At 37.2% G+C, this 12,896-nt stretch overlaps 1 protein-coding gene across 1 annotated transcript; it reads left to right on the top strand.

Annotated features, from left to right (window-relative positions):
* The first annotated feature begins 3,080 nt into the window (after positions 1 to 3,080).
* On the top strand, positions 3,081 to 12,210 carry not (ubiquitin carboxyl-terminal hydrolase nonstop). The gene is made up of 10 exons (XM_019043123.2): positions 3,081 to 3,246; positions 3,433 to 3,612; positions 3,892 to 4,024; positions 4,750 to 4,965; positions 5,394 to 5,566; positions 5,963 to 6,225; positions 7,026 to 7,266; positions 9,932 to 10,086; positions 10,466 to 10,615; positions 11,257 to 12,210. The coding sequence occupies exons 2-10, from the start codon at positions 3,493 to 3,495 to the stop codon at positions 11,297 to 11,299; spliced, it is 1,494 nt and encodes a 497-aa protein (XP_018898668.1). The 5' UTR covers positions 3,081 to 3,246; positions 3,433 to 3,492; the 3' UTR covers positions 11,300 to 12,210.
* Positions 12,211 to 12,896: the final 686 nt, after the last annotated feature.

The following is a 12,896-nucleotide window of genomic DNA, read 5'->3' as shown; positions in this document are numbered from 1 at the left end:
TTTCATTTACCAAGCAAGCGGCTGTAATTTTTTTCTTTCTGCTTTTTTTAAAAATTTTTTGCATGTATTCTTAACGTGATGATGAAAATTTTCTGAAATTTTCGAATGTAAAATATGCAATCGTTGTTGAATGGGGGATCAATTCAACAGTTCAAACTCTGAAATGCTGAAATGCAGTAGCCCTCACACCTTCAATCAATTCACATCTTGGATTCAGAACCGGTTTTGTCGATACGGAGATGTAAATTTTATGATTCAACATTACTGGGTATCTTACCTGCCAAAAATTCAGCATCAAACTGGATCTAAAAATTTTACGATTGACTCGCCTCGACATTAGGTTTTACCACAACCATATGTGGATGAAACCTCCAGGCTCCGGGGAAAAGGGAGGAAAGAACCCTTTTTGAAAGCAGTTGCATTTTTATACATTGAAACTTTCAGTGGTAGCGTCATCGGAGGAGAGGGACCGAAGTCAGGTGTGCGGTGCGATGATCCTCTCTGACGAGGGCGACCTTTGAAGCTTTTTCAGGGTCTTTGATGGAAATGCTAAATAATCACCATTTTTGATGAATTTGAAGAGCAGAAAATTATGAGTGCTAACTTTTTACAAATTGAACTTTCAGCACTTTTTTTCGTGCAGTTATTTATCCATCTAAAAATTTATGAAAACCCTGCCTTCAAACTGAAAAGTTGGAACTGTCCTGATTTTTAAGTTCTTAATTTTTTCTTCCTGGAAAGACTTGCCCTTTGAGCCCTGGTCCACAAATTTTTTCGAGAAGTTAGAGAACGCAACATGCATGCGACTAGAATATCAAACGAGAGAGGAGAGGGCTTCATTGCATTTGGTTTCACTGGAATTATTGACTTTTAATTAATTTCACTAGAAAAATTAATTTGTTTAAATCAATTGAAGGTATAGAGTGTGTATTATTCACCGAAAATATCAGAAAAAGTTCGTCAAATTGGAAAATAGTAAAAAAAGGGAAAATGTGAAAATGTTTTGGGGGAAATGAATGCATTTCCGATGAAACTTTGTGAAGTTGCGATGCAATCAAACCCCTCGGCTCTCACCTCTTTAAATAATGATGTTTAAGGCAAAATCACTCTCCAAAGAGAGTGAAATTTTCATTTCGGGGCTTCATCAATAGAGGTTTGGATCGGGCTAAGCAACTAAACTAACTGCGCGGCAAAGCGTAGAGTATCATGCAAAAATGAAGGCACCCAGATACGAGGTCACGTATGTACTTGAGGAGTTCTTTACGTGTAGGGTGGAAATCTTCTGTACATCTTTTATCATAGAACACCCACGCATTCATTTGAATTGTTATTTTTTTTAAAGCTCATGATGGGGCGATCGCCCCACTTTCATCGGCCAAAAGGGGCCCCGGAGGGGCCCCTTTTGGCCGATTTGAAGGGCCGTATTTCGCCGTTTCGAAGAAGCGCCCGAGGGCTTTTTCGGTTCGTCCTCGAGAAAGGGCCCCGAGACTCCTGAGAGGACAGGACACTTTATTGCCGATTCGGAGAGCGCCCTGAAGGAGCTTTTTTATGCCGTATCTAAGGGCGTTGCATTTTGAGAGCCCTTTTTTCTGATTCGAATAAGTCCAAAGGGGTCCTTTTTTGTCATTTCGGAAGAGCCCTGAAGGACTCATTTATTGCCGATTCGAAGAAGACTCGATGGAGCCTTTTTTTGCCGCTTCTAAGGACCTTAAAAGAGCCCCTTTATCTGATTCGAAGGAGTCCTTTTTTGCCGTTTCCAAGGGACCATTTATTGCCGATTTGAAGAGGCCTTGATGCGGTTTTATACCGCCTCTAAGGACCTTCAAGGCACCGGGCTCTTTATCGCCGATTCGACAAAAGGGTCCTTTTTGCCGGGGGCCCTTTGGTACTGATTCAGAGAGGCCTCGAGGGCGCATTTCTATGCAATTTTGAACTTTGGAGGCCCCTAGTAGGGATTTTTGTCAATTTTTTGTTTGTATTTTTATTTTCATTTTTATTTTTATTTCGATGGCTAAATTCTGAAAACACGTATCTCGGAATCCGCATCATTAACTCATGAACCCTGAGACTCATAAGGATACACGCAAAACATGAGCATCCTTACGAGTCTCAGGGTTCATGATGCGGATTCCGAGTTACGTGTTTTCAGAATTTAACCATCGATTTATTCATTCATTACGCGTCATTTAACTAGTAAACGGCACTGATTTTTCTATGAGCAGAGCGAAGAAAGGATCCAATAAAACGTTCAAAAAAAATTAAGACAGTTGTCAATTTTGGCGGCTAAAAAGTACATTTAAAAAAAACAAACGAACAAAAAAAATCCGAACTGTGTTTTTCAGAATGTGTTCTTTTTAGACTGTCACTATTACTATTCTACTTGATTCTATGTATACTAATTTAGCTTTGGCACAATTTTTCGTTGGAAGAGGAAAATAAAAGTTGAATTCCAAGTATACAACGGATTTTCCAGTTTTTCAAGTTTTGCATTTCTGGTCTCTTTTTGGATAATGTTTCAAAAATAATATTAAAGAATAGGGTCTAAAATAGCGTAAAATTCATTCTAAAAGGGCCTAATTTTCAAAATTTTCCGGGGAGGGGCCCCCGGACCCCCCTTCTACTGGGGGGCCCCCCAGACCCCCCTAGGGGCCCCGCCCCATACTTAATTTAGGGCCAGTCCGTCCCTGAGCTCATACATGTTTGATACGCTGAGCTTGTTGACGTCTTAACTAGATAAAATATAAATCCCTCCATGCGGGCGCTCAAGAATGAATAAGTGCTTGAATTTGGAGGGATTTTTCCCTTTAATCATCGATTTAATCAGCAATTTGGTGCTGTGATGTTTGGATTTTCAAAGTTTCGGCAGTATTACATGGGGAGGTTTTCAAGAAATTTAGCTCTAAAATTCGCTGAAATACATTCTATGATTCGCTTGTGGAAGTGTTTTCGCGCGCTTTAGCTCTCAAAGCGCGTGACCAATCAGAAAATGGATAGTCCATTTTTGATTGGTCGATCGCTTCCCTGCGTAAGACGGGGATGCGAGTACCCGCTTTGATTCTAGGTCATCCACTCTAGGTTACCCTGATTAGACAGATGTAAACATTGCATTTTGCATTATGAATTGCGATTGTGATAATGGATTAAAAGTTCGATTTTCTCGAGTTGAAAATTAAGTTTTCTTCGAAAGCAGTGAAACATTGATGGGGAGTCTTAGCCTTTATTCATTCGACGACTCAACAAGCTCAGGTAAAACAATTTTTGATAACAAAATCACGCTGTGAACTAGTAGTGAAACCCATCCTAAAGAATGCTCCATCGTTCATCCGGGTGTTCCACTTATTTAAGTAATCATTCCGTGTTTTATTCAAGTATGAAATTGTACGGTTTCAAAGTAAAGAAGTATTTAAATTAATATTTTCTTTATGTTACAAGGAAGTACCATTGGAAGGAAGTGGCCACAGCTGCATCAAATTAAGCGGATGTCTCCCAGACATGGGTGAAACTGGTTGTATTCATCTGAAAAACTTTAAGGCTGCAAAAGGCGTGGATCATTATGAAACCATCAGTAGTATTTTTACATGGCCCACGTCTCCGAAGTACCGCAAAGCTAAGGTTTGTGCAATTTTCTTTTGACTCTTTCTTTTATGCCTGGGTTTTCATGAGACTTAAAAAAAATGAAAACTGCGCACTCTGATTTTCTTTCTTAGAGAAAGGAGATTAGCTATTGAAAAAATTTGTCCTTTCTGCTTTACAGCATTGTTACGTCTGTGTTATGAAAATTTGAAAGACAGGGTACTTTTAGTGTTGAACTATACTTACTTCTTTGCAAGATAAATTTGTTAATTCAAGTGAAGTGAACTCAACGCTTATTCTCTTTTTATTTTTTTCTAGGCGCTTTGTTGCTTCTGCCACATCTGTCAGTATCGTGGCCCCCTCCTGCTGACATGTTTACACTGCATTCATTTTGCTTGCTTCGGTGGAAAGCACATTCATGAACACAGCAAAAGCAAGAAACATTTTCTAGGTTTGTCACTGTTTCCTTTTCCCTCTTCTTTTTATCGTAACTATCGAGTGTTAGCTATCTGGTAATTTTCAGCATAAGTGAGTGCCTCAGAAACACACTAATGCTTTCATTCGAATAATAGACTGCTGAGAATCTTAGCCCATCTCAACTTGCCAAGAATACGGTTTCTCAGCAAGTATTCCTAAGTAAATTTTTATATTAGCAGTTTTAGGACAAAGTATCAAACTTCAGAGATTCTTACTCCCATTAAAAAAACATCACTCTATAAAAATGGTCGATCAGTCGCTTTATTTTGAAAAGATATCAATGGTGTAAGTTGGCAATCACAAAATTTGGTTTTCGACGTCGCACACTTCCTATCATACTTTATTTTTCAAACGGAAAACTACTCAACGGCAATTCTTTAAAACTGCTGTGATTTTTCATCTTTGTGTTAAGAAAATTCTGCAAAAACTTCAAGGAATGATAACAATCTGTTCTCCTTTAAAAAAATAACATAGAGGTGGAGATTTTCAGGCGCCGCAAACGAGTTATGTGATTGCCGACTTAAACTGCCGATATACAAAATACACCTAGATGAGTTAATTATTTTTTTTCCTATTCATTTAGGTATTTATCTTAAATTGATTGAAAAGAATATATCATAGCTTTAATGCTCCCAATCAAACCAGAGTTTATTCTAATTATTGGAAGCATAAAGTTACCCTCTATCATCATTGTTTCAGCGGTCAATGTATCATTTGGAAACATATTCTGTTTTCAATGCGGAGATTATGTTTACGACAAAGAGTTGTTCCATATCAACCAAAAGAACAAAGCCACTGCCTACAAGTCTCTGGGTTTACCGTATATCAATACTTATAAAGATCCCTACTCTACTGAAAAGACACTTCTTCGACTAAATCCTGTGAAAAAACCCGCAACCAACTACGGAGCCGTAGGTGAGTTGATCGTTAAAATGGGCAAATCCTCAGAAGATTGCTCAGAACTCTTTCTTCGCTGATAGTTTATTGTAATTACATTATGAATCCATATCAATCCTTCTCTCTCCTCTCATTGCACAACATAATTTATTAATGGTCTCCAGTGTGTATTTCTCTTCTGACAAAAGGTATGTACTAAGACCCTCCTCGAAGAGTCTAAGATTCATCACCGTCCCCAGATATCTGGACAATGCCGGTGAATCGCAGTTGTGCCCTTGAACTATTGAAAATTGTCAGCTTTACATTAATTTGTTCTTACTCATAAAATTATACTGTTCATCATGAGTGATTTGTTCTTGCACTTTAATAACTGGAAAATTGACCTATCTACTTGTCTTGCCTGTTATCATTAATGAATTTCTAATTTTAAGCCTCTATTTTTTCAGGGCTTAGAGGACTTCTAAATTTAGGAGATACCTGTTTTATCAACTCAATTGTACAAGCTCTCACCCACACCCCTCTTTTGCGGGACTATTTCTTGAGCAAAAACCATGTCTGTCATTTTGAAGACGATCGAACAAAGTGCTTAGTCTGTGAAATCGTTAACTTATTTCAAGAAGTAAGTATCCATGTGCAAATTTAATGCATTATTTCAAAATTGTTCCAACTTAATCTTTACCGCAGTCCACTGGCGAACTACATTAAACTCAGTGAACTACTCTACTTTCACTGTACTAATAAGTACTGCACCATTACTTTTCACTACTTAAGTTACTCTAGGTACTGAGGTCTGTAATTTTAGTGCATTTTCTAATACAACTCAGTGAAAACTAGGACAAAATTTCATCAATGATTTCATCTTGATGGCTTTTTTACCAACCAATCAAAGCCAAATATAATTTATTAGGTTGAAAAGAACTATGAAACAACTAATTCAATGTATCTATCTGAAACCATCATTTGGTCGTAAGCAATGATACTTATGACTTCCATTAACTCTAAGTTTCTGTTATAGTTTTACTCAGGTTTAGATTCACCTTTGATTCTTCACCGCTTTCTCCACCTAATTTGGACACACGCAAGACATTTAGCAGGATATGAACAGCAAGATGCTCACGAGTTTTTCATCGCAACGTTGAATGTTCTTCACCAACAATGTAAAGATACAAGCCAAGCACCTAACGGAGACATTCCCAAGAATTCTAATCACTGTACATGTATTATCGATCAAATTTTCACTGGAGACTTACAGTCAGACGTTGTTTGTCAAGCTTGCAAGTAAGTATGTTCTTCATCCTTGGTGTTGTTTTTAAATCTGATAGGAGCAAGAAAAAAGGGCTACTGAAGTAAAGAGGTTAAATTTGTTGTAACTGTAAGCCATTACCTGTAGAAATGGCTCTGAACCATTCGCTATCAAGGAAGTTATAAAAATGAAACTGTTTTGAATTTTCCTCAGGGCTTTTTGGGTTATTTTTCAATTCAAAATTATTGTCTCCAAGCTGTGAATTGGAATTGTATCAAATTTAACTTCTTCATCTTAAGTTCTGTTCACCTCACTCTTGTCACAAATATTCAGCAATACCTTGGAAGCTCAGGATTAGAATCATGAAGAATGTGCTTGGAATTTGATTGATTTTAAATGTTTTGCAATGCCTACTTCACCGACTACTCAATAAAAGTAACGTTAAAACATCAATATGAGACCATCACCTGTTAACATTTTTCTATACCCAACTCATTAATGTGGGCTTTTTAGCAAATTTTTGAGAAAGAATGTTGCTTTATTTATTATTTTCCCTAACTGACTGCCTGCCACAGTGTTCTGGGTACATATTTCTCCGTGGCCATAATGTCAAGGGATAATCTTTTCCTTACCGAATTTTATTCAGCAGGTATTTTTTTTTCGTCCTAAAACAATGACCATTTCAGTCTTGTGCCCATTTAAGGTGTTTAATACTAAAAATGAAAATAAAACTTGATGAAGACTTTCCGCTTCTGTCTTAGTAATATCCTGCATGCACTCGCATTTTTTTAATAAGTTACTGCAAATCCTAATATTTCTTTCTTTTCCCTTTCAGCGGTGTATCCACAACAGTTGATCCATTCTGGGACATATCACTCGACTTAAGCGGCGGTGTTGCAGTTGAAAAAGAGACAAAAGACCAGAAACCTCTGACACTGGCAGACTGTTTGCGGCAGTTTACTCGCCAGGAGCATTTAGGATCCAAGATCAAATGCAACAATTGCAATAGTTATCAAGAGTCAACGAAGCAGTTGTCCATGCAAAAACTACCAGTTGTTGCTTGTTTTCATTTAAAGGTATGTTTCACAGCAAAGATTTTTATTCTTCACTGTGAATTAATTTTGTCAATGCCACAGGGTCGAACAGCATTCAACTTCCCAAGTCTCTATCCTGGCTTGAGAGGCTCGATATAAGTTCAATCTGTTGTTTATTTGTGAGAAGATCTGTGATAAGGGACTCTATCTTCCTTGGAGAAAATTTTCATTATTTCTTTGCAACTGCATGAGGAAAAAACTTCAAATTTGGGGCAAGTTTGACCCTAAAATCTCAAAAATTTAAGGAGATATTATTCCTAAAGTTTAAAGACAAAAATTCGTAGGTTCTAGAAAACGCAATTTCAGTGTTTGCAAAAAGTTGAGGCAGATTTTCTCCTGGAAGATGTCCCTTTTCATAGATCTGGTCACATTTCACTTGTTACTATATTGATTCAGTGGCCAGTGTCTAATAAATGGATTGCATTCTGCAAAAAAGAATCAAGAGCATTCCAATGTCGCTAAAATTTTGCAACTTTTTTACCTTGCAAATATATACTGACAGTCAAACCAAGTATTATCCTTACTCCTATTAAACTATGAATTCAAGACAAAAATTATCTTTGTAAATTTAATTTGTTGAAAAGAATGGAAGTTGCACAATCTTAGCAACATTGGAATGTTCTCGGTTCATTTTTGCAAGATGCCATTCAAAGAGTTCTACTAATATGTACATTGTAGACATCATACTTCAACAATATTGTCCCAGACATTCAGGACAATGCAGGCCTTACAAGCTTGGCTGCGGTGTTTTTTGCAGAAAAAAAAATGCTTCAAACTACATCCGAGGGTCAAGTTGCAAGTTCTCCACCCTTAATGGAGCTCTGTTTCGAAAATTATGTTAGGTGTTGACGACAAAAAAAGGCCTGAAACAAATGTAAAAAAACTGGCGCTCTGCTTCGCTCCGCGCGCGCTTTTTTAGTTTGAGTGTCCATTCCAGTTGTTCTGTCTTCTTAAGCGACCCGCGCGTCCACCGCGGGAAGAGTGTATTTTCCGAAGGGGGGGGATCAATCTGTAAGGGAATGAATTGGACGGAGTTAAACAGAAAGGAACCAAGCCACAACGGGATCGAACCGAGAAAAAGAGGTTTAAAGTTTGGCTCCTGCATAAGACTCAATGTAAAAGATAAACTTCAAGTTCAATTTCTGCAAAATTTGCTCCAACGAAAACTTTGAATTTTTGGAGATAGATAGTAGAGCAGTGGTTGAGTTCAAAACCACTCATAACTCAATTTTTTCCAAAATGTGGGTTGGTTCCTTTCTGCTTAACTCAGTCCAATTAAGAATTGAAACAGAAGTTGAGTTGTGAGCAGGTGAGCACGTTGTGAGCAAGAAGTTGCGTACCTTGTCGCGAGAGTGCGCGGCGAGCGGGAATCCCACTACTGCGCTGATTGACCAGAGGCGAGAGTTGCGGACGGACGATGTACGAGAAATTGCCTACGTGGAGGCGGTCCGGCAGCAATATATCCACCGGCAGTCACCAGAAAGCAACAGCACAAAATAGTAGTCGCGTACGTTGCCAGCGAACGCGCTGCGAAAAGTTATGACGGTTAAATGGTGAGATTTTGTTCAAGAACAGATCATTTAACCTGACCCACTGTGCGACGAACAATTTGTCCAGAATCTTCCTTCCCCTGACCCACTGTGCGACGAAAAGTTTGTCCAAAAACTTCTCTCCCCTGACCCACTGTGCGACGATCAGCTTGTCCAAAAACTTTCTCCCCCGACCCACTGTGCGGCCCTGCTCCGGTCGGCTCCCCTCATGCCGCGCACCCCTCGCCTAAAACTTTCAAAGCTCGCCTTTCTTAAACGGCTCGGCCGATTTAGCTCAAATTCAATACCAAACCAGTCCTAGGGGAGAACTACCACCTATAAAAATTTCAGCTCAAAATATTCATTTTCGCTCGAGTTATCGAGTGGACAAGATTTTCACCTCCCCCCACTTTCGAGCCCCACCCCTCAAAATCTATTGCCTCAAATTTCAATTTTTTTTCGCAGAATAGTAGTCCTAATGAGTCTCTACAAAATGCAAAAAAATTGGTCAAAATATCTTTCAACGTAAGAAAGATATAACCACTCAAAAATCGAAAAATCTTCAAAAGGCGGAAATACATACATACATACATACGTACATACATACATATATAGTTAGTTAGTTAATTTTATTTAACGACGATCAGCATCTAGGCTATTTACGTCGGGGACTAGGCAATTTTAAATTTTTAAATTTAGTTTCTTGAAGAGTTTTAAAATTTCTGTTACTACCATACATACATATGTATATATATATACATGAATTTGAATAGAATATATTTTCGTGATCTACGACCCGTGATTGGTGCTCTTCACAATGTCTCAGGTCTGGGTCCGACATCATGGGAGAATGCAATAGTGTATTTCCTTCGGAAAATACACTAAAATGGCTGTCCCTTCAGATCATGTAGAACCTGTTGAAACTTGGCCGCACACCTGCAGCATCAAAATATTTCCACATCCCTCAATTACCAGGCCTTGTTAGCGTCATCACGTTAACGGAAAAAATGATCAATTATGAAGTCCAAGTTTCACCCTTAAAAGCATAGAATACTAACTGCAAGTCATCTTTCCGAAATTTTTGATGTCTAAACTTAATCTTCCAATTTTTTTTGCAGAGATTTGAACATTCAAAAATCGTGAAAAAGAAAATTACAACAAGCGTATCATTTCCGGAATTTCTAGACATGACACCTTTTTTGTCAGAGCATCGGCAAGCGGTGGCCAACGGACTTGACTTGTATCCCCCTCACCTTTCATCAGAAGATAACAGGTTAATTGCTTTGTTTGTTCAGAAGTTCAAAATAAGTGTGCCGATCCGTCATTTATATAAATAAATTTGCAATTAATAGAATGCAATAATTTGATTTTTTCATAACTCATGAGATTTGGATAAATGTCATTAGACTATCTCTCTTTTCTTTAATTATTTTTCAACATCATCAAACAGCATCGTAAATATACCATAGTAATCAAATTTTCGCAGGTATCACAAAAGTTTCTTTTTATCCTCTTTTTGATGACACACCCTTTATGAGACGTCTAACACTGTTCAAAAGATAAAAAAGACAAAGCCATCCCAAGTTCTCTTGCCACTTTTTATGCCAGCTTCGATTGTTTGTACTTATCAATGATTGATGAATTATTTGCAGGTATTCTCTGTTTGCTGTGGTGAATCATATAGGATCTCTAGACTTGGGCCATTACACTGCCTTTATACGGCACAAGAAGGATCAATGGTTCAAGTGTAACGACGATCATATCACACAAGTCAAGAAGTCAGATGTTCTTGCCAGTGAAGGGTACGTTTCTTTTCTTCCAGGGAAATTTTATGGCTTTGAATGTCACAGAATCTTTCAAATTCTTTTCTTGCAAAATTCTGTACTTTACACCACTGCCTAAGGCATGCATAAACGTTTCAGAACATTGTTTTAAGCAGACATGAAAATTTTCCCAATATTTGCGCCTATCTTACCTTCACCGAGAAGCTTTTTAAGTGAAAAAGCACTAATTGAGAAATAGGCTCCAAATCACAGATATGCATCCATCTTCACTAAAAATTCTCTGTATTGGGAAATTTCAGCAGTTCTTAAATTTTAATTTCTATTTTATAATTTTTAAGCTTTGACCTGTGGGCGTGATTTATGATGTCCCTTTATCAGGACTGGAATATTAAAGTATTGTTTGAAAATGAGGGAACGTTCATTGGAGGTTCTCTCATCAATAGTACAAATCAATATCATGGTTTGTGCTTCAGTCAATCATGTATAGAAATGTGTAAAATAATGAATTATGTCACCAAATAACAGTCTTATTGTTATCTCATTTGGCATTAATTCTTCAAAAATCTTGGGGAAAAAACCATAATATATATTTTATTGATCAGATGATCCAGGATTTGTCAGTTAAATAGTATAGTAATTTCTTATTCAATTCTTTTCAGGTACTTGTTATTTTATCATAAAAGAATTTTGGAGTATGAATAAGCAACTTCTACTGGGCCCACCTTTGCAATAACCTCTGGCAGCACTCGATATTGCTGTGAATCTGGTCATCTGACTGTTATCTGTCAGCAGTAGTCAAGAAAGCAGGTCTATCCTATTCAGAAATTCTTGTATTTTCTCATTTGCTTCGTTTAGGTTGTAAGTCCAAGCAGTGAATGTGCTCATTGCCTCCTTCTAAGAAGTAGTGAGTTTCCTGGAGGAAATATACATACTATTTTTCTATTTTCTGTTCCTAATTTTCATAGTTACTCTGAAAATTCAATCAGGGGTGCAAAAAGCGCTTGATCTCTATCTATGGATCATACGAAAAATTGTCAAAGAATTGTGACAAAACATGAGGTAATTTCCAAAAGATGTAGCTTTTTTTATCCTAGAGTGAATCGCTCATTTTCCCTTGGAATCAGATATTTTTTCTATAGGCATTAAAGCGTGGGTGTAAGAAACGGTAAGAATTTTAGAACTTCTTGCACCCCAAAATTAGCTTGCGAAGCAAGCAACTGCAAGACAAGGAGGCGAAGCCTTTAGTTGTATGCAGGAGGAAGAAAGCAATCTGCATTTACAACTGACGTGCAAAATTTTGATTACTGTGAAAAGGAATCGAATTTTTTCATTATTCAGTTCACTATCGGTTAGTTTATTTTATTATTTTTCGTGTAGAACGGTATTAATTCACATGGTTGCATGATATTTTAGTATAATTTGCCAAAAAATCACTACATATTTTTATATTGTATTTCCTTTCAATCTGTGAAATGCGTGATTTGTTTAATTTATTTTGTCTTACTACTTCACTCCTGTGATAGTTCATGTCTTGACAAAGATGCTTTAAGTGTTTTTGAAGGTTTGAAAACCCCCATATACATTGGAAGATTAAATTGGCCCTTGCTTTGGTATTTTCTAGTTGCCTATTTTTGAACATGTATAAGTTAACATGTCGATGGCTAACGAACAATAACGCTTATCTGCAAACTGACGATTTTGCAGGATGAAGAGAAAACGTCGCCATTTTTGTAATTTTAATGATAGATTTGCAATTTTTTCATACATTACAGCATTATAGAAGTGCTCCCTTACAGAATTGGAAAAAAACTGCAATCATCAGCTTGGGTATTTCAAACTGTAGAATGCGGCAAAGTCGCTAACTCATTTTTGCCAAATTTGTCAATAAAGCGGTACTGTTTGCTACGCCTCGATATACATCTGAACATGGAATATTTCCTGCAAGAAGCTCTCAGGGTAATTTTACATTTTCATCCACCAAATCAGGTAAAATATATCAATGGCAAAATGTTAACAGTCTGGCAGACCATGAGAATCCTCCTTCGTAGAATTTTGTATTTTTGAAAAAATTTATCTGTGACATTTGAATGGCCGAAATTAGGGAAAAGCATTTTTCTTGCTTTCGACTGATAAGTCTGGGCTTTCCTATTGCTTATTACGATTTAAGTACTTATCGAATGTTAAGTCTTTCACTTAGTTGTTCATTATCTTTGGATATATACATTAGTGTTAGTAATTTCATAAAAAAAACTATCTGAACATTAATCCTCTTTGTTTATAAGTTTGCCTGTGATTTTTC

Source organism: Bemisia tabaci, chromosome 4 (assembly GCF_918797505.1).
Source record: "Bemisia tabaci chromosome 4, PGI_BMITA_v3".
Lineage (NCBI taxonomy): Eukaryota > Metazoa > Arthropoda > Insecta > Hemiptera > Aleyrodidae > Bemisia > Bemisia tabaci.
This window is presented reverse-complemented; position numbering and strand designations above follow the sequence as displayed.

Excerpts from the sequence above, each read along its gene's own strand:
- not (XM_019043123.2), top strand. The coding sequence starts at position 3,493 with ATGGGTGAAACTGGTTGTATTCATCTGAAAAACTTTAAGGCTGCAAAA. Across the intron at positions 6,226-7,025 it reads GTTGTTTGTCAAGCTTGCAA|CGGTGTATCCACAACAGTTG; the intron begins GTAAGTATGTTC and ends TTTCCCTTTCAG. Across the intron at positions 10,087-10,465 it reads CTTTCATCAGAAGATAACAG|GTATTCTCTGTTTGCTGTGG; the intron begins GTTAATTGCTTT and ends AATTATTTGCAG.